General features: G+C 45.0%; 1 protein-coding gene across 7 annotated transcripts in view; it reads left to right on the top strand.

Moving 5' to 3' along the window:
• CSMD2 (CUB and Sushi multiple domains 2) overlaps positions 1–24409 on the top strand; it is a 620269-nt gene that overhangs the window by 487943 nt on the left and 107917 nt on the right. For all 7 annotated transcript variants that reach the window (XR_012512371.1, XR_012512370.1, XR_012512369.1 and 4 more), the window contains 4 exons: positions 10455–10649; positions 11693–11809; positions 15236–15349; positions 23124–23219. Coding sequence is in view for 3 of the 7 variants with exons in the window: in XM_074380476.1 (XP_074236577.1) it covers positions 10455–10649; positions 11693–11809; positions 15236–15349; positions 23124–23219 (522 nt within the window). In the remaining 4 variants the exon portion in view is untranslated. The remainder of the gene's footprint in view (positions 1–10454; positions 10650–11692; positions 11810–15235; positions 15350–23123; positions 23220–24409) is intronic.

Genomic DNA, 24409 nt, shown 5'->3' with positions numbered 1-24409 from the left:
CACTAAAGAGGGTTCTGATATGAGGCTCAATCTTTCTCTCTACCCAGAGCTTCTCACCATCCTGGGTAACTTCAACATCCCTGTGGACGGTTCTTCTAATCCTAGGGTCATGGTGCTTGGACTTCTGTCCCAAGGACACCCCTTGGCCACACTCTGACACCTCGTCATAGACTGGTCGCTTTCTGATACCTCCTTATCACATTTGTTCATCCTTCCAGCTGACTTACTCCCATTGCACATTGCACATCTGTACGAATTAAGGCAAGTTCAATAGTGTTATGGTCAAAAGCAAGAGTCAACAATTCTTCTCTTAAAAATAGTAAATATTGTAGGTTTACCTGTTACAACTACTCAGCCCTACCACTATAGTGCTAAAGCAGCCATAGACAAAACATAAAGAAATAGGCATGGCTGCATTCCAAAAAAAATTTCCTTACAAAAACAGGCTGTCCCTGCCTGGTTAAGAGCATTGACTGTCAAATTAATTGGACTGAAAGTTCATGTTTATGACTTAACATATGTGTGACTTTGGATAAAGTATTGAACCTCTTGAAGCCTCCATTTCTGCCCTTATAAAACAATGGTAGGAAAATTCCTGCTTCATAGAAATGTAAAGATCAATGAGTCCAGGCATGAAAGTCCTTGGTACAGTGTCTGGCACATATTATGCATTCTATAATGTTCAAATATTATTAGTAGTAGTAAGAGGAGTTCCAGGCTGTCAGGCACTCCACTGTCTTCTATGCTATTATCTCTTTTTGACCTTTCATTCTTCCCTAATTATCCCAAATCCTATTATCTAAATCCCAGCTCCCTTCCTTGGTTGATTTGTGAGCTTGGCAAGTTACTATCTCTTGGAGCATCATCTGCAAAGTGTCACTAGTAACAATTATGTTGCAGGAGGTTAAGATTCAAAGATATTTTATACATGCATATTATATATATACACATACATATGTATAATGCTCCATATGTGCTAAACACTCTACAGATGCTCTTGGAATGATAGATTTTGTTATTGTTACTATAATCCAAGTTCACTCAGGCCTCATCAGCCTGTGCATACAAACAGGGTCACATTACCAGTTAAAATTAAAGATTTTCTGGTTCATGTTCCCCGCTTGCAAAATGTAGGATGTAGGACCTGAGACACCTTTTAAACTGTTCCCTAATTAAATATTTCTGGCCACCTCTGGGAATATCTCACATGAGCTCACACATAACACTAATTAGAACAATGGCAAACTTAGCATTTACCAACTGCCAGCACCGTCCTAAGTGCTTTATATCTAACAACTCATTGAACTCCTCCTGGTTCTTGATTATGTCCTGTTTGTAAGGTACAGTTCTAGAAGACTGGTACGTGACATGGAGAATGTTTTCCTTGTAGTCTTCTTGCCTCCTGGGGCTGGCCTAGGGAATGGATGTTCTGCCATTCCTCTTCCTCCTGGCACCTGCCATTGGGTAAACTTCCTGGGCCCAAACTCTCTTCAACACACTGATATCAGCACCGTCAGATACTTTGAATTCTAACAGAAGACATGACTTAGACCAAGTCTGGTACCTCAATTGCTCCCACCACCCCCATCCCCACTGCCATACCATCACCATTTCTTATTTTTAATCTCTTCATTCCTGTTCTCCTCAGTACCTTCAATTACCCTGTCCCCTAGTCCTCCAAGTGCATAAACCTTGCAAAACTATACCCTCTGTTGAACCCACACCCACACAGCTAAGAACACCCAGACAAAGCTGCACAAACATGATACTTAGAGCCACTACAAGTGATGTCCCTTCCACCAGCCAAGCCTTAGCAACCACCAGAGCTGCCTTTGACTTGATCCAACTCTGACTCTTCTCCCTGGCAGAGATTCCAAAATTCACCCCAAATGTCACCCCTGTCAGCCTCATTTTTTATAAGATGACATTTTAGCTTCCCTGGATACAGTAAACTACTGGGTCGAAATCCCCTCAGCTTCCTCTCCAGTCACCTTGTTCATGGCTACCTTATTGTGGCCATCTCTCCCCCAAGTCTTCTCCAGGGAAATTCATGGTCTGAGAGCCATACTTTCAAATCTCTTTCCCAGTGAAGTTCTTTTCACTTTTACCTGTTGACCCAGGTTGGCATCTAGAGGGGTCTTTAGGTCTAAAACCATAGCCCAAAATAAGGCCTTCACAGCTGCCATCTGAACCAGCCAAGCAGCTAAAGGAAGGCTGATTACTGGAGGGAGGGGAAAGGAGAGGCACAGCCTACAAATGCATCCTGCATCACCCTATTAGGATCTGTAGTGCAAGTACCAAGATAAAGATAACTATGTGTGTTTGAGGAGTCGGTGTACCTGTTGAAAGCCTCAAGTATCCTTCATTAGTTCCTTCCTTCCTTCCTGCCTTTCTTCCTTCCTTCCTTCCTTCCTTTCTTCCTTCCTTCCTTCCTTCCTTCCTTCCCAGACTACACACCTTCAAATATTAGTCACCCTCTACTATCTCCCTTGGCCTCTGGTCTAGGAGCCAATTTGGTGGAACCCAGGGACCCTGCCTTACCCTCTGGTCTCCTTCTGCTTATGCCAGGATCCCTGAATACCTGGAATGGGTCTACTTTGCTATCAGATCCCATGGCTTTGATGATATTCTCCCATGCACAATATCTTTCTTTATAAGGAAGGCTCCATCACTTAATAACTGCATGGCCTGAAACAAGTTGCCTAACTCCTCTGAGCATTGCTTCCTCATCCATGAAAAGGGGACAGTGACGCTAAATGAAGGAGTTGTTGTGAGGGTTAGCAAATAGGCACAGCACCAAGCAGACTGCCCGGTGCCAGTAGGTACTTGACATGTACTTTGATCCACACACTTTCATCCCACCTCCTTTTTCCTGTGTAATTGGTATTGCATTAGCTGTGTCTTTGTTTGGAAGGGAGAATGGTACAGACCCCTCTTTATGGGGCTAGCCCAGAGGAACACAGTACATGTTCTTTTCTGTGTACTGAAGATATAAAGTGTGAGCATAGTATTTTGCACATGTCATAAGTGTGGGATATTTATTACATGAATATTTGTGATAGACATGCCCCATATGCTTTGTCAGTCCATAGCAAAGAACTTAAGACACTCCACACCCTGTGAGTTTGGAGAGAACCATAGATGGAGATGCAGCCCAATGAAGACATCCACATGGAGGCAGGGCTAGGTCCTCAGGAAAAGCAGAATTGGCCTCTGCACCCAGCAGCCACCTGTGTCCTGTGTCCATGTCTTTTAGAGAGATCCGGGGCTCTGCCAAAGCTGAGAATCTGGGTATCCTGGGAGCTGTGGCTTCAGGGGTCTTGCTTAGGGAAGTGAAAGTGGCCTATGAGAGCCCCACATAGAGAGGTGTTGCTGGACTCAGCTGGGCTTAGCACAGTGGAAATTAATCTCTGAGATTAACCCTTCCTCTGACCGAAGGCAGAAAGATCAGGAGCCTTTCTCCACATCCAGCTTCCCAAGTGGGAAGCAGAAACAGTTTGGTAGAATCTTAGGAAATATCTGGTTTCAAATAAAAAAAAAAACACTCAGAGCAACTTAAGCAACAAAAGGGTAATTTATTTTAAAAACACAAGAAACAGAAACCCACTCAAAACAATCTGACACAAAAAGGAGACATTATTGTGAGAAAACAAAAACCTAAATAACTTAAGCTAAAAGGTTTCTATATTTTAACAATACAGATAACAAAAACTCCCTCTGACACAAAAAGGCAAAATATTTGTAGAATACAAGAACCCAAGGGCAGGAAGCATAAACTCCCAAAGGACTGGAATCAGGATGGGAGAGGCACAGGCTGAGACAATAATCCTAACTCCAGGATTGTTCTCTTTCTCCCCTGCCTCCTTCTGAGCACTTGCTGCATTCTCCCCTCCCTACAGATCAATTTTCCTTGCTTGTCCATTCTCCTGGGATAAGTATGGCCATCTCACTCTTGACCTTTTTTTTTTTTTTTTTTTGAGACGCTATGTCACTCTGTCGCCCAAGCTGAAGTACAATGGCACGATCTCTGCTCACTACGACCTCCACCTCCCAGGTTCAAGTAATTCATCTGCCTTAGCCTCCTGAGTAGCTGGAATTACAGGCATGCCCCACCACACCCAGCTTGTTTTGGTATTTGTAATAGAGACGGGGTTTTGTCATGCTGGTCAGGCTGGTTTCGAACTCCTGACCTCAAATGATCCACCCGCCTTGGCCTCTCAAAGTGCTGGGGATATAGGTGTGAGCCACCGCACTTGGATCACTCTTGACTTTGAATCACTTTCCAGTTTATATTCCAGTTTCAGATCCCAAAGGATCATCTGAGGGATCAGGCTTCATTCAAGGGTTCGCTGAGCAGCATCATGGGGTTAGGCTTTTGCAGAAGGGGCAAGAGCAGATTAGGCATTTTTATTTGTTTATTCATTCAGTAAATATGAATTGAGCAGCTACCATGTGCCAGACCTTCTTACAGGAGCGAAGAACAGGGCAGGGAACCAAATAAAGTCTCTGCCTCCATGGAGTTCACATCCTTGTGACAGACTGATGGACCTTTCTGTAGAGAAGATGTTGGAAGTCCACCTGGTTCTAAGGCAAAGAGGGGTGGGTTTTTAGATGTCTCTGTTCAGTTGCTTCTGAAAGGTGACTGTGGTGTCCTAGTCCTCTCTGGGTAGACTTTCTAGGAGATGACTCTGAATGCAGTTATGTCATCTGTGGATTTCTATGAAACCGTTGATCAGAGGCACTTCTATTCTGAATTCATCCTCCTGGGTGGCTTTACCCTTTGCCGAAAGGAAACAGAGAACAGCAGGACTCCCGTCTTTTGGACACAGTCACTAGAATGGAGTCACAGGGACGTTGATGTCCTTCTTTAGGCCACAGATATCAATAGAACCAGTAGGGTGAAAGGACCTTTATTCTTATCTTCCAGCATGTGTGGCAGCCTTTTCCTAGGCAGGAATGTGCTAAAACATCCATGCACGTGTGAGATATTGATTCATTCAACAAATGCTCAGTGACTCCTGCTCCATGCCATGACCTGTGCTGGGTGTCAAGAATACAGCAAGGAGCAAAGTCATCATGGTCCCTACCCCTAATGTAACTTTGAAGCTGAGTGAGGGAAACAGCAAGAAGTAAGAAGCATAAGAAGTTAGGAAAGAAAAGAACAGGCTCCTCTGAGAAAGAAATCAGAAAGGTTGTTAGTGAAGGCCTCTCTGAGTAGGGTCCATTTAGACAGAGCCCTGAAGGTTGAGCAGAAGCCCTCTGTGCCAGAATGGGGGTTAGGGGCGTTTCAGAGGGAAGAGTTGGAAGTGTGTGTTAGGGAATCTGAAATAACTCAAGAAAGACCAAAGTGCATCGATTTTTAATGGAAGGTCCTAAAAAGCATCTATTTTGTCTTTGAAGCCCTTGGAAGTAACACTGTGGGCCTGGAAGCTATGGCCTCACCTGCTACCACCCCTATTCCCACCACCTTCTGCTGTTATGGGTCATTCTTCTTAAATGCAAAATAGAAACATCTTCCACTTTACCTACTTTTAAAGGAATGCATGTCTGTTGGAGAAATTCAAACAATATAAAAGCATATAAGATATACTCAAAGACTTAACATGCCTGCAAATACCACTGTCCCATGCAATATCATTATTAACAGCTTGGTATCTCATTTCAGATATTTTCTATAAATATAAAGTAATGTAAAGTCTGTACCAAGAGTTGGCAAACTTTTTCTGGAAAGGGCCAGAGAGTGATTATTTTTACTCCAGATGATCTCTGTTGCCACTGCTCAGCTCTGCTTCATAATGCTAAAGGCAGCCACAGACAATATGTAAGCAAATGGCTGTGTTCCAGTAAAACTTTATTTACAAAACCAGGCAGCCACCGACCTGTGGGCTGTAGTTTGCTGATCCCTGTTCTGTATGAATGAGATCGCACCATATGTGCTCATCTGTAATCTGACTTGGTGTGTGTGAGCCCAAGAATAGATCTTGGACACCTTCCCATATCAGTATTCAAAGACTAGTGCTATTCCTTTAAAAGGCTGCTAGTGTTTTAGTAGATGGCCCTAATCCACCCTTTGTAACCAGTTCCTTACTGGTTGAATGTTTGGGTTGTTTTCAGATTTTTGCAGTTTATAAGGTTTGGAAGTAAGCCTCATCTATTAGGACCAGAGAGAAGCTGGCTCTTCTTATTTTCCCATTTTGAAGGGCTTGGGTTTTATTTATTATAATCACCATGATGCTTGAGTCATTTAGTGTTATCATTCACAGCTGAGCTTTTGGTTTGGCTGACTAAAGACCTGATTTTGGTCTTAATTCTACCTCTAAATAGCTGAAAGGCTTGGAAGACTCATTTAGTCTCTCTGATCACCATATACCTCATCTATAAACTGAACATGAGCATAACTGGCCCTGCCTTCTGCAGAGGGTATTGTGAGACACAAATGAGATAACGGCTTGGAAAGTGCCTTGAAAATTATGAAGCAATATTCCTCTGTAAGGGACTATCATCACTATCATTATCCCTGTCATTATTATTAATGTGGTAATGCTTGGGATGATGAGCTCATCTTGCTCTGACGTGTGAGTAAATATAGAATAGAGTCTGTCGTTGGAATCATTGATGTGGTTGTTGATTTTCCAAGTCTCAAAGTATTCAGCCAAACAATTCAGCAGCCATTTATTAAGCCTCTCTTATGTGCCAAATAAGGCCAGCCTTGGTGCCAAGTTCTGTGCTAGTTGCCAGGGTTATGAGAAGACTAGGTGATGGTCCCTTTCCTCCAGGAGTTCAGAACCCACTGGAAATAAATACCCTTGCCCAAGCTACCAAAATAGTGCAATTCATGTTATAACCAGGCAAAGAGAAACAGAATTCTGCCAGAGAGACGGTGGCATTAAAAAGTGTAGGAGTGCTGGGTGCGGTGGCTCAAGCCTGTAATCCCAGCACTTTGGGAGGCCAAGGCGGGTGGATCACGAGGTCAAGAGATCGAGACCATCCTGGTCAACAAGGTGAAACCCTGTCTCTACTAAAAATACAAAAAATCAGCTGGACATGGTGGTGCGTGCTTGTAATCCCAGCTACTCAGGAGGCTGAGGCAGGAGAATTGCCTCAACCCAGGAGGCGGAGGTTGCGGTGAGCTGAGATCCTGCCATTGCATTCCAGCCTGGGTAACAAGAGCGAAACTCCATCTCAAAAAAAAAGTGTAGGAGTTTGCCACACGAATAAGGAAAGAAAGGACATTCTGACATCTGTAAAGTTCTAGGGTAGTCATACCCAGCTAGGGTCCAATGCTGGTGCAGCAGTTACCCAAAAACACAGTTGCTTATATAAGGTAGACATTTATCAACCTTCCTGTAAAAGAAATCTGGAGGACAGCGCCCAGGGTTGATGAGGCAGTTCCACGTTGGCTTCTCTTGCCTCTCTACTCTACCATGCTAGTCCATGGACCCCACGTCAAGGCTATCTCGGATCCAAGACGGCGACTGAGGTTCCTGCCATCATGTCTGAGTTCCAGACTGAGAGAAGGAGGACAGATGTAAAGAAGGAAAGGCCGATAAGCATTTCTCTCAGCTGAGTCCACTTCCCTTAACTAGCCTTTTTAGACGTTCCACAATAATCCACTGAAGGTATTTAAGTGCCCACCATGTGACAGATACTGGAATACAGCTGTGAACAAACTGAACAGCTGTCCTTCTGAAATGTATGTTCTAGTGGAGGAAGATAAAAAAAAATAAGGTCGATACAGAGTCGATGAGAGAGTGTTAACTGTAGTGGAGAGAAATATAGTAGAGGAGGGTGTTGGGGGCATTGGGAAGAGGAGTATTGCAATTTTAAGTAGCTGCCCAAAGGGTATCACTGTAAAGGAGACATTGAGCTAAGTCCTGAAAGAGGTAAGAGAGGGAGCCACAAAGACCAGAGGCCAGTGTTGTTGGAGCAAAGCTAGCATAGAGATGACAGGAGCTAAGCTCACAGAGGGGACTACTGGGGCCTCATGTTCAGGGACTTGGAGGCCTGTAAGGATTTTGGTTTTACTCTGAGTGAGACAGGAGGCTATTGGATTGTTTTCAGCAGACATGATCTAACTCGTGTTTACATCTCCGTCCAGACATAGCTGCCCAGGAGGCTGAGAAATGTAGAATTTAGCCTTGGAGCTCTGGATACAATTGGAGTTCTATTATTGAAGGATGAAGGTGGGGAAGGTGGTTATCAGGGACCACAGCTAGTTTGGCCTCTTATGAGCTGTGTGACCTTTGATCCCAAGTTACTTAATTTTTCTGAACTTCAAATAAGATTTCACCCACTTTGAATTTATAAAGAGGGGAGGTGAGGGCGGGGAGGGATAACATGGGGAGGAATGCCAGATATAGTATGCACCTAAAGTAAAATAAATAAATTTTTTAAAAATATGAACAGGAAGAAAAGCAAAGGGAAAATATCAACATATTAATAATCGCTAGTTTCAAATGAACCAGTTGTACAACAAATAATAAACTTTTAAAAAGAAAAAAAGGATAGATGAAACAAAAGATATGATGACAGTTTTCTGGATTTCTGTGACTCACATATGGCTCACCCAGTGGCCAGTTATATTCTGGCCAGAGCCACTAGGCTCATGAAGAAGACAGATTTGATAAAGCAGATCAAGGCAATGCACCACGGGGCACATGAGAAAACCACTGAGGAGTCCCCTGCAATGAGTGGCCATGTTCTGAGTCCCACTTGAGTTTAAATGCAGTAATGCATCCAGAGCGGTTCCACCCTCAGCTGCGGGCAAGGACTTAATGTGCAGGATGGTCTCACATGCTCCCGTGCAAGAGTGAGACCCTCAGAGTCCCAGCCCATCAGTCAACTGAGTGACAGCCTCAAGCAGTGGTCGCCTCCTGTGTAGGTGATCTAAAAGGTACCCAGGTGACAAGGACCGCCCTCAGCAGAATTCCTCCTGAGCCATTCATCTCTGATCAAATGAACTCTGATCTCTTCTAGTCTGGTTCTTTCCTCCTTAGCTCCACTCTTTGAATTTCTGAGTTCTTCTGCAAGGACTGTCAGCGCCCTTTTGTGAGTCCCCATCTCTAGCCCTCTCGGTTGCTCCTGCCATAATGTATCCTGCAAAATGCTCATCAATCAACCCGATACTCAGTTGCATCTCCCTGGTACTGACTGGTCTCAGCTGTGTCCTGTTACTTCCCAGCCCTGGTGACAAACCTCTTGACCATCAGTTATCTTAGAACAAGGAAGACTGAGGAAAGGCAATCATGCATGAAAGTGAGCATGGACTCCCAGGAGCTGCTCAGGATTCCCAGCTGATGGTGAGGGATGCTGTAGACCAGGCGTTCCCAAACTTTTTACACAGGGGGCCAGTTCACTGTCCCTCAGACCGTTGGAGGGCCGCCACATACTGTGCTCCTCTCGCTGACCACCAATGAAAGAGGTGCCCCTTCCTGAAGTGCGGCGGGAGGCCGGATAAATGGCCTCAGGGGGCCGCATGTGGCCCGCGGGCCATAGTTTGGGGACGCCTGCTGTAGACTGTCCTACTCCAGAGATTTGTACTCCCAAGCTGCAGGCTATGTCAAGAATGGTCTTATCTGGTGCAGAGAGGCAGAGTAGAGGACTGTTACACACATCACTGTATAACTGATTGGGAAGACACATATGGATCAATAGGCAAATGGAAAAACACTGTGGTTTTAATAAACTGGCAAGCACCCAGTACCCAATGTAAAGCCCTGGAAAACCACATTGGAGACATCAACTTATTCCACCGGTCAGGTAACCCAACCCAGAGGTGGAAGTGTGTTTTGTACTTCCTCCCTGAATCTAAGTATTGGTACCCATGCACTCAGAAGTACCTGCAACAGATGGGTATGACTGAGCCTGCAGAACAGATGCCAGCTCCACTCCCCAGCCAGTGGTACAGATGGGGCAGAAGAGAGAGGAAGAGAAAGAGCATCTCCTAAAGCAGACTGCCTGCGCTGCTTCCCAGGGGAACACAAAAGGCCAGGAAGCTGCTGAGCGTGGTGGGGGAGCGTCAAAGATGAGCAAAGGGGTAGACTGTGCCCAAACACTGACCTTTCCCACAATGACCCTGCCAGCAGCTGAGATGTGGGCCAGGGACCCTCAGCCCCCACCATCCAGAAAAGCACATGCTTCCCTTGGGGAGGAGCGAGCAGGGGATGAGAGAGGGCCTCAGGGATTGTGCTGGGGCTCCTTCCTCTGTGGGTCAATGGAAGAATATGGGGAGAGAAGGGGAAATTTCCCTCTTCAATGTGATTTCCATCCTTCAATTTCTACCCAAATTTAAGAGACGTTTCTAGACCCAAGGGGACAGGAGCTGCAATTGTGAATCCCCATGTGCTCTGTGGCTAAAGTCAGATTCTTCTCATGGGTGCTGCAGCCCAGGAAGAGCCTCCTTATGAGCCCTCTGTGTGTGTGCACATGTTTGTGTGGGTTTTTTTTTTCCCCAGAAAACCCACGGGAGTCATGTTTTGATCCTGGTTCCATCAAGAATGGCACGCGAGTGGGGTCTGACCTGAAGCTGGGCTCCTCCGTCACCTACTACTGCCACGCAGGCTATGAAGTTGAGGGCGCCTCGACCCTGAGCTGCATCCTGGGGACCGATGGGAAGCCTGTGTGGAACAATCCCCGGCCAGTCTGCACAGGTGGTGGGAGCCCAGGGATGGGAGGGGTCTGAGGATCAAGGGCAAGCCAGGGGCAGAAGGTGCTGTGGGCTAGGGAAAGGAGGGAGACATGGTCTTTAAGGTTGCTCCTCCAAGCCTGGCAAACCGGGGTTTGCTGTGGATATATATAGAAGTGGCTTATAATTCACCAGGTATACAGTTCCCGTCAAGGTGTCATCACAGTTCACATAGTGTCCCCACCCCCATTCACACAGATGCTCGTGCCCTCAACAGAGGCCCCCAGACATGCCACAACAGGGAGCTCGCACCAGGGAGAAGTCATTTAAAGGTGGCTCCTGGACTAGTTCCTAGGCCTAGGGAAAATCACTGAGAGATCAGCTATGTCAAAGTAAGGCCAGCAGAGTGCACTGATTCCAGGTGGGTCTGGGTGACCCATGGGATTCCTGATAAGAGGGATAGGAATAAGTATCAGGGCTTTAAGAGCATAGTGACCACCCAGGTTGAAAAGCCAAGGATACCCCTTTGTCATGGTAAGAGAGGCAGGCTCAGACCCGCCCTTTGTGGAAATTAGGCACCATGGAGGGGAACAGAAGATGCCTGGGTCACATGGGCTGGCTGCTCCCCATGGGGTTTGTCTGTTTGGGGAAGCTTCAGCTCCCTCCTCACGCTGACACTCACTCCAGGTGCAGATGTCAGCCAGGGGCCGCAGATCATTTCTAGGCCCCACCTGTCAGGAGAATGTGCACCTAATGTGCTCCCTAAGGCTGTGACTTCAGGGAGGTAATGCCAGTGTTAATAGGTAGAGGGCAAGAACTGCCACCTGCCCAAGAGGGCCCTTGGCATCTTTGGGGCAAGTTTCAGGCCACATGCCTGGCCAGGGATGCATGTCATTGGGCAGAGCATGGCAGGGCAGTGTCCTCAAGACTTCCCTTCTATAAGCTAGGGGCCACCCACCTCAGGGCAGCCCTACTGGGGCCAGAAGCTCAGGCTGGGGCAGAACGGAGGGTGGTCACTGGTAAGAGACCCACAGGGTCACCTGACTCTCTATCTGGTTTCTCTTTCAGCCCCCTGCGGGGGACAGTATGTGGGTTCGGATGGAGTGGTCTTGTCCCCCAACTACCCCCAGAACTACACCAGTGGACAGATCTGCTTATATTTTGTTACTGTGCCCAAGGACTATGGTATGGGTTTTGGCTGTTGTTGTTCATATGTTTTCTGACTCCTCACCCTCATTCCAAAATGGGCAATTCCTCAGGCTCTTCCCAATTATACAGCCCCATTGTGGGAATTGCAGAACAATCTCCCAAAAAGAGGACAGCTGAGTACTGACTTTCTGAAACGGGCTGAGAATACATTCCTGACACAAGAGAGCAGAAGAGCACAAGTGAGCCCCGCCAGAACCAAGGGGACAGAGTTGGTGAGAAACCGGACGAGACAGAGGGAAGGCAGGGTGCCCCAGGGGGCTACTCAGTATGGCCCAGGTCTAAAGAGAGGTGCCGCAGATCTAGACCTGTTAGGAACCCAGGGGTAAGCGGCCAAGCAGCAGGAGGGAGGGGATGGATCTGGACTTGAAAGTGCAGGTGAGGGAATACCAGGAGCCACATCATTCCAGTGTCCCATCTGAGAACCAATGCCTGGTCCAGGAGCTATAGGTAGGGCAAGAAAGAAAAAAGTGAGGAGCAGACCAGTGCCCTGGGAAGACAGAGAAACTTCCAGATTCCAAGAGATGTGGGCAGAAAAAACCAGGCCCATTACCTGGTTGGCAGTGGGGACATGGAAGAGTCCTGCCAGCCCTGGAGGCATTCACGAAAATGAAGGGCAACCAGGTGCCCAGGCTGGCTTCTTTCTCCCTGGACCTCCTCTTTGTAGACTAACAACCATGTCTAAACACAAGTGACGTTGGGTGTGGCAAAGGGCATCAACATGTCCTGACCATCCAAGAGAGGAGAAGGAGGGAGTGAGCAGCCTACAGAACGCTAGCTCCTTATTCCCAAAGACAGGGTGGGCAAGCACAGAGCAAGGCCTGATGCTTGAGGTGTTCACCAAACATTTAGTAAGCACCCACCGGGGGCCATGCACTCTACTGGGTCCTGGGGCTGCAGAGTCATCTCTGCAAAGAGACATGTTCTCTGTCCTCTATAAATTCCTAGTCTCATCTCTACCCATAGCTCCAGGCATCAGTGCACCCACTTCTGCCCAAGGAGCAAACAAGGACACTTATGTACAAGTGCACATACTCCCTAATATACTGAGGTGGCAGGAGCTTCAGACTTGCAGGATCACTGTTAGAAAAGTCCTGAAAGGCTGTCCAATCTGATCTACTACCCAGAGCAGAATCCTTGATAGGTAGGCATGCAGTTTGTGCATGAATCCCTCTGGTGATAAGGAGCTCACCTCCAAAATGAACTCAATTGGACTGTATACAGATCTCTGTATACAGTTTTCAACTCAGTGACACTGACTAACTGGCCTTGGGGTTAGCCAACAACCTAACAAGGCCAGTTAGTCAGTATCACTGAGTGAAAACTGTATACAGAGATCTGTCCCAGTGATCTTCTTTTGCCAGTGATGCTGAGCCTGAGGATTAAGGGCACATTTTTCCCTCCTGGTCTCAATAACTTGACCCCCAGCACAGATACCAGCTCTAGTGTCATCTTCTTAAAGATCTTCCTTTGATCCCCTATCTAAAGTGGCCTGTGACACTCCATCATTCTGTCGCATTACACTGAGAACTTAACACTATGTGATATTATTTTGTCTATTTGCCTAAGTATTTGTTTGAGGGGTAGGGGTTGACTCTATTGGTCTCTTCCCAACAGAATATACACTCTGTGAAAACAAACCCTATCTATCCCTGTTCACCACTAATAGGGAGAGCAGGGAGCTCCCCTGCCACCAGCCCTAACTCCGTATTCATTTTCAGGGTAGGGAAATGTTCTCTTCCTCCTGCTCCTCTAAGCATGAGTTGAGAGCAAAGAATCTTTTATTCCACTCACTACTATACATTCCATTGCAAACAATTTTTAATCAGGCAGTCAACTCCATGGCCTGAGTTCCTCTCTGCCCTGATACACTAGTGTACACACACACACAACACATACAATGTAACACACAATACACACGTACACACCAAACACAACATACACACCACATGCACAACACACAACATACACATGCCACACATGTAACACACAACACGTGCACATACAATACACACAACACGTGCACACACAATACACACAACACATACAATACACCGACAACAAAATAGGCATACACAACACATTTACACATAACACATGCAACATATACAATACACACAACACATGCATGCACACACAATACACACAAAACACATGCACAACATGCACCATAGCATATGTAACACACGCAATATGTAACACATGCACATGTGTGTGCACATGCAACATATACAAAGCACAGGTGATACGCTACAGACACCACACACAGCATACCTGTACAACACACAACACAGATGCATAACACACTTGCACACAACATACAACATGGACATACAACACGCCTGTATGCACATGCACACATAAACACACTGCACACAAACATATACAACACACAACATAAGCACACACACCCTCCCTCCTACATGCTCAAGGCCCTGAGCCAATGTAAAGAAGTGTCTGGCCTGGCTCTTGCCCTCCAATGCACCACATCACCTGGGAGGCCGGTGCCTGCAGAATGAACCGGGGTCTGGCAGATAGCTGACTGGGAGCCATGCCCACTGTGGCCCAGGAGTGCCCTAGCCTCTCAGCGATGATTAGAAGAGAGGGGCAGCAGAGGAAACTCCCTGCAATCTATAGCTGGAGGCCTGAATACTCATCAAATGGCAGGGCTCTTAGGCTGTCTCTGACTGGGGACTCAGGAGGGCTGTGGCCCACTGCCTTTCCAGCCCCCTCCCAAACTAACTGAGTGGCCTTGGGGAACTGTCTTAACCTCAGAGCCTCAGTTTCTTATCTACATAATACGGATAATGTCTGGAACAGTCATGGTCAAGTATGGTATCTGGCACCTACTAGGTGCTTAATAAATATCATCTTCCCCCTTCCATCTGAGCAGCTGTTTGCCTGCTCTGTAGACGGTGGCTCCTTCCCTGGGAGCAAGCTGCTGTTCACCCTCCGTTCCTCTCAACAGTAGATCTTGCACCCAGGGGCTGCCCTGGTCTGTTGGATCCTTGAAAAAGAATTAAGGGAGAACATGGGGTCCTGACATCACATGGAGAATGAGGGATGGCCTCCAGTGGCTGCTGCAGCTGCTGTCTGGGAAAGGAACAAGGTGGGCTCAGTCTCGCCTCCACTCGCCTGACCTTTGGGTGCAGCCCTCCATGTTGTCTTGATTCTTGTGAAGGCCAGCCCAGCCTCCCCAGCTCCCCAGCTCCCCACCTCCCTATGCGGGGTGTCTGGCCACTGCCAGACTGCCACTACGCTAACCAGTGCAGCAAGCCCCAGTCCAGGAACCACCAGCTGCCCCAGGACTGCCCTCCTCCTGGCCTGGGCCCCCAGAGCCCGAGATCCCCTCTCCTGCCGCAGCGCGCCTGCCTGCCCAGTCCCCACGCCGTGTCTCCTCCACAGTGGTGTTTGGCCAGTTCGCCTTCTTTCACACGGCCCTCAACGACGTGGTGGAGGTTCACGACGGCCACAGCCAGCACTCGCGGCTCCTCAGCTCCCTCTCGGGCTCCCACACAGGTACTCGGGGCTCGGCCAGGGTGGGGACGGTTGTGGGCCGGGGCATCACGGCTGGCTAAGTGAAGGAGGCGCTGGAAGCACCCCATGGCCGCAGGTGGAACCCTAGGGCTCTGCCCGCAGAGGCCAGCTCCTGGCAGCTCCAGCGAGCGGGGCCTTCGGCAGCTGCCCTCACCCAGGCTGGGTCTACACCGCCCCCTAGTGGTGTAGCCTTCTGTTGGTTCGTATTCAGATGTAACTTTTTTTCATACTGTAAATGTATTGCATTTTCATTGTAGAAAACTTAGTGACAAAACAAAATAATTGCATACAGAACCAAAATATAGACTACCCAGAAAGAGCCACCGACAAGATACAGTGGATTTCCTTCCAGTCTTTGTATCTTCGACGTTTACGTATTTTATTCAACAAACCAATATAAAGATTTTATTGAAATATTCAGTGAGCTTTCCTCTGTCATTTTTTTCTCCTTTATAGGATTTTTAAGTGCCACATAATAGTCTCTCATATAGTTAGTTAAAATTTTTGTAATGAATTCCCTATTGCTGAACAGTTAGATTATCTGTAATGTTTTGTGCTTATGAATAGTAATGCAATGTATTATACATACATCTATATATACATTTCTGTTACTTTAGAATAGAAGTGGAACTGTCAAGTTAAAGGATATGTGAGATCTTTAAGGCTTTTTATGCAGATTATCAAATATTCCTCTAGAAAGATCTTACCAGTTTGATCACCAACAAGTAAGAGGACATGTTTTATTCTCACAAAAACCAGGTGATTAAAAAAACAAAAGCGTCATCAGTTTGAAAAGTGAAAGCGGCATCTCATTTTCTAATTTGCCTTGTTTTATTACTAGTTAGGTTAGCCTTTTTGTAATGTGTTTATTGGACTGTACATTTGTGAATTTATTGTGAATTTGTGTCAATTTTTCTATAACCACTTATTTTCTTATTTATTGAGTAGAGCTCCACATTTTATTTTATATAAATATATATGTATGTATATATATATATATATATATATATATATATATATGCACTATAAAAAGCCCTCCTCTCCAGTTTGTCATTTGCTATATAATTTTCTTCAGGGTGCTTTAATGTCAGAATATGTAAATTTCCCATGCCATCAAATCTATCAATGTTTTCTTTTATAGTTCTCTCCTTTGCTTTTATGCTGGCCAAATAAATATTCCTCTGTGCTTTCTTTCACTTCTTAGTTTCATCACATCGCTTTAATACCTTTGAAATTTATTTTGATTTATTATTTGATATAGGGAATCTAAGCATATTCTTTCAAATGTAGTTAATCAGTTGTCCTAGCAGAATTTTCAAAATGCCAAATTTACATATACTAAATTTTTATGAAATGTCTGTTCCTAGACTTTTTATCCATTTCTTCAAAGTGTCTATTTATTCTTTTTTCAGTTTTAATTATTATAACACTATAATAGTGTTTACGATATAATAATTTTAAACACATGGTACTGTAAGTCCCCATAGCCATTCTTTGTTTTGAATTTCTATTGGCTGTTGTTGCTTACTTTTGCCTCCAAATTATTGAGAAATATTTTGAAAGGTTAAAAACATTGCATCAAAATCTTGACTGGGGTTTAATAAAACTTACACGTTAAATTAGGATGAACTCATATATTTATAGCATTAACTCTTCCTCTTATCCAGGAACACATGATGTCTCCTCATTTGTTTATCTCTGTAGCCCTGGGACACTACTGTAATTTTTATTTAGGCAGTATGCATTTTTTGTTAACTTTATTCCTAGATATTTCATGGAGATTTTTGTTGCTGTCATAAATGGGTCTCTTTCCCCTGATACATTTTCTAGCTGGTCTTTGCTAGTATATTCAAAGACTGGCATTTTTGGCGTATTTGCTTTGTAAAGTCATTGGACCCTTCATAATACTGCTTACACTGCCAGCTAATTCTCCTGGCTCCTCTAGGCAAGAAGTAATATCATCTGCAAATAAATTTGTCTCATTATTTTATCTCCTCCTTTTCAGGGGCTTTCTTTTATTTTCTTCCATGATTATTGGTCTATTCAGGGATATTACTCTAATATTAATGTTGATATTTTATCTTTTAGCTTAAAAACCCATTTCATAATTTTCTTTACATTTAGTACCACAATTTATATGATGTACTCTGGTGATGTTTACCCTGCTTTGTATTAGTGGTGATATTCCAGCACAATTCCTATGCTGCATTGTGCATTCATCATCTCCTTTTTCCTCAGCTGTACCAGGTGTTTTGTGATTTGGGGGTCTGTTTTTAAATTTTTATTGCTGCAATTTATCAATTATTCTGCAGAATTTGCTCTTGTTATTTTTTGATTAATCTCTGCCTTTTTATTTCATCATTTCCCTCCTCATATTTTTCTTCCGATTATTTTGTTCTTGTTCTATCTTCTTGAATTGAGAGCTCTATTCATTATTTTCTCTGTGTAATAAAGAACATGTTTACAGCAATGTATTCACCTCCAAGCATCGTTTTGGCTTCATGCCATAAATTTTGATATATACTATATGTTCATCATTACTTTCTAAATAGCTCATCATGGTGTTGTTTACTCTTTTTGCTCAAGAGTTGGCTAAGAATATCTTTTCTTTTCCCCTAAAAATATAGACTTCTTTCTTGTTGCATTAAGTTTGTGTGTTAATTTCTATTTTTATTGCCATGTGGTGAGAGAATGTGGCCTGTACCATTTTTTCTTTGGGGATAAATTGAGACCCTCTCAGTAGTCGAGGAGCCTTTTTTTTTTTTTTTTTTTTTTTTAGTTTTCTAAACATCTAAGAAGGATGTGCATTCTCTTTAGGGTAGAGAAGTAGGACGAATGAGCTCAGGTTCTACAATCACACTCTTCTCAGCTCTCCTATTTGCTTGCTAGGTGACTTAGGGCACAATACTTGACTGTTCTGAGCTTTGGTTTCCTCCTTTGTAAAATGCAAACAGTAAGAGTCCTACCTCCTAAAGTTAGAGTTAGGAGTAAATGTGTTTTGTAATTACCATTAAATCAATCTTACTCAATTTTGTTGTTCAAAGCTATTATATCAGTGCTTCTCAACCAAATGATTTTATTTTTTGTTTTTTATTTTTTTAAATTGCATTTTAGGTTTTGGGGTACATGTGAAGAACATGCAAGATTGCTGCATAGGTACACACATGGCAGTGTGGTTTGCTGCCTTCCTTCCCCTCAGCTATATCTGTCATTTCTCCCCATGCTATCTCTCCCCACCTCCCCACCCCCGTCTCTCCCCCATTTCCCCCCAACGAACCCCAGTGTGTAGTGCTCCCCTCCCCGTGCCCATGTGTTCTCGTTGTTCAACACCCGCCTATGAGTGAGAACATGCAGTGTTTGATTTTCTGCTCTTGTGTCAATTTGCTCAGAATGATGGTTTCCAGGTTTATCCATGTCCCTACAAAGGACATGAACTCATTGTTTTTGATGGCTGCATAATATTCCATGGTGTATATGTACCACATTTTCCCTATCCAGTCTATCATCGATGGGCATTTGGGTTGGTTCCCGGTCTTTGCTATTGTAAACAGTGCTGCAATGAACATTCGTGTGCATGTGTCCTTATAGTAGAACGATTTATAATCCTTTGGATATATACCCAGCAATGGGATCGCTGGGTCCAATTTTTTGTAACCACCACCTCACACACACCCAGAAAAGAGTGTAAATCAGGAACTCCTGGAGTAGGATGCCTTTTCAAAACCTCTTAATTGATAGAGAGATAGATAGATGATAGATAGATAGATAGATAGATAGATAGATAGATAGAGATTTAAAGGTATAGGTAAAGGATCTTCAGGTAAAGAGAGATAGTGCAGTCTACATTTAAGACCTATAGATACAGATATAGGTGTATAGGACCAATAGAAGAAGGAGGGAAGAAGGCAAGAAGGGAGGAAGGAAGAGAAGGAGGAAGGGAGGGAGGGAGGGAGGGAAAAAAGAAGGAGGGGAGAGAGACAAGGAGAAAGAGAGAGAGAGAGAGAGAGAGAGAGAGAGAGAGAGAGATAAGACCTGCAGATATCAAACTCCTGAACTCAGGTGATCCACCCACCTCAGTCTCTCAAAGTTCTGGGATTACAGTGAAATCCCGTCTCTACTAAAAATATAAAAATTAGCTGGACAAACTGACACAAGAGCAGAAAATCAAACCCTGCATGTTCTCACTCGTAGGCGGGTGTTGAACAACGAGAACACATGGACACAGGGAGGGGAGCACTACACACTGGGGTCCGTTGGGGGGAAATGGGGAAGAGATGCGGGGGCGGGGAGGTGGGAAGAGATAGCATGGGGAGAAATGACAGATACAGGTGAGGGGAAGGAAGGCAGCAAACCACACTGCCATGTGTGTACCTATGCAACAATCTTGCATTTTCTTCACATATACCCCAAAACCTAAAATGCAATTTAAAAAAATTAGCTGGATGTGGTGGTGGGCATCTGTAATCTCAGCTAGTCCGGAGGCTGAGGCAGAGAATCACTTGAACCCGGGAGGCGGAGGTAGCAGTGAGCCGAGATCATGCCATTGCATTCCAGCCTGGGCGACAGAGCAAGACTGTCTCAAAAAGAAAAAAGGAAAAAAAAAACCTGTAGATATCAATATCAGTATATTCAGAGAGTCCCTTATTCCTCATTTAGAGAAACTGATAATGAGCCATTGATACTGATGGGAGTGAGCTATGTCCCTGTCCCTGAGTTGTGTTGGAGGGGAGAAAAGCTTAATGGCCACTACTCAACAGTCTTCATTTCGTTTTTCTATTTGGTGCATCAATGATTGTGAATGTTGCATTAAAGTATCTCCCACTGCAATTATGATATTTTGTTGTCTTTTTATATTTCTAGCAATTTTTGTATCTGTTTCCCTGATATATCTTCTCTCCTTTTTCTCCAAGTCTTTTTCTTTTAAAAGGAAGTTGACTTGTTTATTTCACAAGTGAACTATTTGGTCTGACATCTGCCATCATGTGTTGTTTTTTCTGGGCTTCTGTTCATGTTGCTTTTATTCTGCTTGTGCTTTCTCGCTCTTCTATACATAGCTAACCCATCTCTATTTTTCAAGTTTTTCTTGTTATATTTGGACTTTTATATTAATGTTATAGTAATTTTTTTAATTTTGGACTTCTTCCCCAAAAGCAAATTTTTGCATTTGCATTTTGTTTTGTTAGCTCATTGACAATAGTTATACTTTTCTGGTTGTATTTATCCCTGCTGGGTCTTGAATTCTCTACTTCAGTTGTGGGGTTTTTTTTTCAGTAGGGCTCATAACTGCAGTACTTTCATACTTTCTGTCACCATGCATATATAAGAATGCTTTCCTTTTGACATAGGATATAAATGACAACTTGATTGCAAATCAAATTATGGGTCAAACTTTATCTTTCAAAACTGCAGTAATTGTTCCACGCTATTCCAACATTTACTGTTACAGACAAATTGGGGTCTAATGTGATTCTTTGTCCTTGTAAGTAACCTGTGCTTTTCTGTCTGTGATTTTCCCCCCTTTTTTTTTTTTTAATTAAAAAGCCCGCTAGGATGTGTTGTGAGATCTCTTTTCACTAATTCTGCCTTGCAAATGACAAATGCTTCAATCTGAACCTCACATCTTAGGAAAAGTGTCTTCTTTCTTTTCTGTCTTCTTTCTTAAAATTTTTTTTTTTTTTTTTTTTGAGACCAAGTCTCACTCAGTTACCCAGGTTGGAGTGCAGTGGCATGATCTCAGCTCACTGCACCCTCCACCTCCCAGGCTCAAGGGATTCTCCTGCCTCAGTCTCACAAGTATCTGGGACTCCAGGTGCACATCATCAGGTCCAGCTAATTTTTGTATGTTTAGTAGAGACGAGTTTTCACCATGTTAGCCAAGTTGCTCACAAACTCCTGACCTCAGGTGATCTGCCCACCTTGGCTTCCCAAAATGCTGTCATTACAGATATGAGCCACCGCACCTGGCCATAAATGATTTTTTCTCCTTCAGTTTCTCTGTCTTCTCTTTCTGGAATTCCTTAATATATGCATATGAATTTTTTTCATCTTTCATGTCACTTGTCATTTATCTCATTATTTTAATCTCTTCATCCTTTTTCTGCAGATTCTGAGAGAAGTTCCCAAATTTCATTTCCATTTCACTGTTCAGTTTCTGTGGAATCCCGCTGCTTGCACTAGCATTTCTCATCTCTTTGCAGCCTTTATCGATCTCAGATCCTTCTTCCTCCAACTTCACAGATGCAATGCTAGATTTAATCTCATGACAACCTTGACTGAACATCTGCTGAGAGTTTTGCCTATTCTTTGTTGTGGTTCACATAAAGTATTTGCTTTGACTTCTCAGAGTGATCTTCCTCAAAACTTTAACTTTTTTTTTTTTAATGTCCAGTGATTTTACTATCTGCTCTCCCTTGAAGAGGGAGGCCTGTGTGCCTTCACGACTGAAGTTGACATGGGTTCTGTGAGAGCTCGTAGGTCCTTATCCACCTCTGTCAGGCCAGAGAGAAGAGTTTAGTTTCACTCTGCTCATATCCATCTGGAGTAGGAGTTGGAGATAGCAGTGATAACAAAGGGAGACTTTGTCTTCATGAGTTTCTGTTTTGTCAGCTACATGTTAGCTGGGGCAATAACTTTCAGCTGGGATAATGATTCCTAGCCAGGATCAGCCATCTGGGTCACATGTACATCTAAGCCTGCTTTGCAAAAGGCTCTCTGCTCCCATGTCAGTAGCATCATATCAGCTTCCTGGAAGTACTGGTGGACCTCCCAGTAGCTCCTTTGTGGGTCCCAACTCCAGACCTCACTGTGGTGGAGATATAGCCTGTAATCCCTACTTCCCTCCTGAGAATGGGAATCATTTAGGGTCAGCAGCCCTTCTCAGGGGTCCCTAAGGCTGCTGGGGGGCAGCAGGCAGGGTAACCATGCCGCTGCCTCCACCCATGTTCCCCCTGGGCTTCCCCAGCATGGTGACTACAGTAATTGACTGCAGGTCTAGTTGGTGCTGTCTATCTGCTGACCCATCTGTACCTCACAAGCAGAAGATGTACCTTTGTCTTCTGCTACAAAGGCTGTCAGCCTCCCCTGGCTTCCTGTGCCCACGCAGGTTTCCCCCCAGTTTGTGTGTTCTTGGCCAGCAACAGTATCTCCTGGTTTCCCTGGGATAGTGCCAGCATAACTATGGATAGCACTTTCTTTGACTCTTAAAAGTGTTCTACTCTGAGCAATAAATTACACCATTGTTCTGGTTATTGGTCATTTCACAGGATGGTGGGAGAATGTCTGGGAAAGGCCAGTTGCTCCCAGATGATCACATCATCCTCCTTCCCAGAAGCCACTGCCATTTTTTAAAAATCAGATTGATGTCAGTTTTCCAAGTAAACCACCAGTCAGTGGGCTTGGTAACAGCCCCTCCCGCCATCCGTGTTGCTCCACACATCTTTAGCAGCTTTCTCCTTTCCGGCAGGTCATTTAATCTTTCTGGGCCTCTCTTTCTTTATTAAATGAGGGTACTGAACTCTGTCATGCCAACTTCACAGTGACCATAGGTCGAGTTAAGACCGTGGATCAAAAAGCTTTCTATAAACTTTAAATTGTATAGTGCAGTAAAAAATGTGAGATTTTATTTGAGGCAGGCCTGGATTGTGGAAGGAATTGCTGCACGGCGTACTGGCAGCGCCTCCTTCCTGGTCAGGATTTTATCTTCTGGACCCACCTCCTGGACTCACTGTTCTCTCCTCCTTGCCCCTTATCTCGGCAGGAGAATCACTGCCCTTGGCCACCTCCAATCAAGTTCTCATTAAGTTCAGTGCCAAAGGTCAAGCACCAGCCAGAGGCTTCCACTTCGTCTACCAAGGTATGGAGGACATGGACACCAGAGGTGGGAAGGTGATCTCGGTTCTTAAGGGACTCGGTGACCGAAGGAACAGGGATCTTTGATCTCTAGTCTGAGTCTCTTTCTCAGGGTGTTTAGGGGGAGTTACTAGTCTGTAGGGTAATTCCCTGAAATTCAGTTGAATTTTATACATTCGCTTACTCAGCAGACATTTCTTAGACCAAGTATTGTGTTCAATGAGGAAGGAAATCAGACATGGGAAGCTCATTTCTTCCCCTTCCCCACCCCACCCATTGTCTGGTGTGGTCCAGATGCCACTGAGGAGACCCGCCCAGGCCTCTGACCCAGACTGCTCTGGAGTTTGGTTTTGTCTGCCAGGCACAGCAAAGGTGTGGGGAAAACATAGGCTTTGAAGTGCCGTGGACATGGATTTGAATCCCACCTTCCCACCTGCTAGTAAAGCTCCAGCTACTCCAGATCTCAGAGCCTGTTTGCTCAGCTGTAAGAAGAGGGCAATCACAATGCCTCGCCGAAAGGATTAAGAGAGAGTTTGGGGAAGTAGCTGGCACTGAGCAGCCAGTCAGTGTTAGTTCCCTTCCTTACTGGCCCAGAAAGGCAGTTGGGAACATCCTGGCTTTCACCCCCAGGCTCCAACCTCCACTTGCCCAGGAGAACATCCACTTCTATAGGGCCCAGGTTCTAAGCATGGTCCTGCTCATTTGACTCTGCCCAGGATGTACTGCATTTTCCTGTGCCATGGTGATCCTGCCACAGAGGAGGCCATCCCGGGGCCTGGATGAAAGGAGCTAATCGGCCATTGTGGGCAGCAGGGGAGGGAAGACTGGGGTCATGGAGGGCAGGGCACTAGGCAGTATCTTAAGATACACGGGGAAGACAGGACAGAGGCCGGGTAAAGGCACTGCAGGTGGAGGAAGAAGGCCTATTCTCCTTGCTAGAGAACGTGGTACCCTGATGAGTGAGGGGCATCATTGGGAAGGCAAAGAATAACACTGGGCCTAAGGTGGGAGGTCCACCGCTCCACCTCCCGTGCTTTCCAGGAGCGGTGCTGTAGCACTGCGTGTCCAACTATGCTTCGGTATTAACAGGCATCCTCCTAGTTAGCCCTCGAGCCCTTCGCTAAGGGAGAGCGCCCAGAGCCTCTCAGGGTTTCTTTCATCCAGACCGTCTTTGTTCCAGTCCCGTTGTGTGTC

Source organism: Saimiri boliviensis, chromosome 11 (genome assembly GCF_048565385.1).
Source record: "Saimiri boliviensis isolate mSaiBol1 chromosome 11, mSaiBol1.pri, whole genome shotgun sequence".
Taxonomy (NCBI): domain Eukaryota; kingdom Metazoa; phylum Chordata; class Mammalia; order Primates; family Cebidae; genus Saimiri; species Saimiri boliviensis.
The sequence above is the reverse complement of the archived record's forward strand: the minus strand, read 5'-3'. Positions and strand labels throughout refer to the sequence as shown.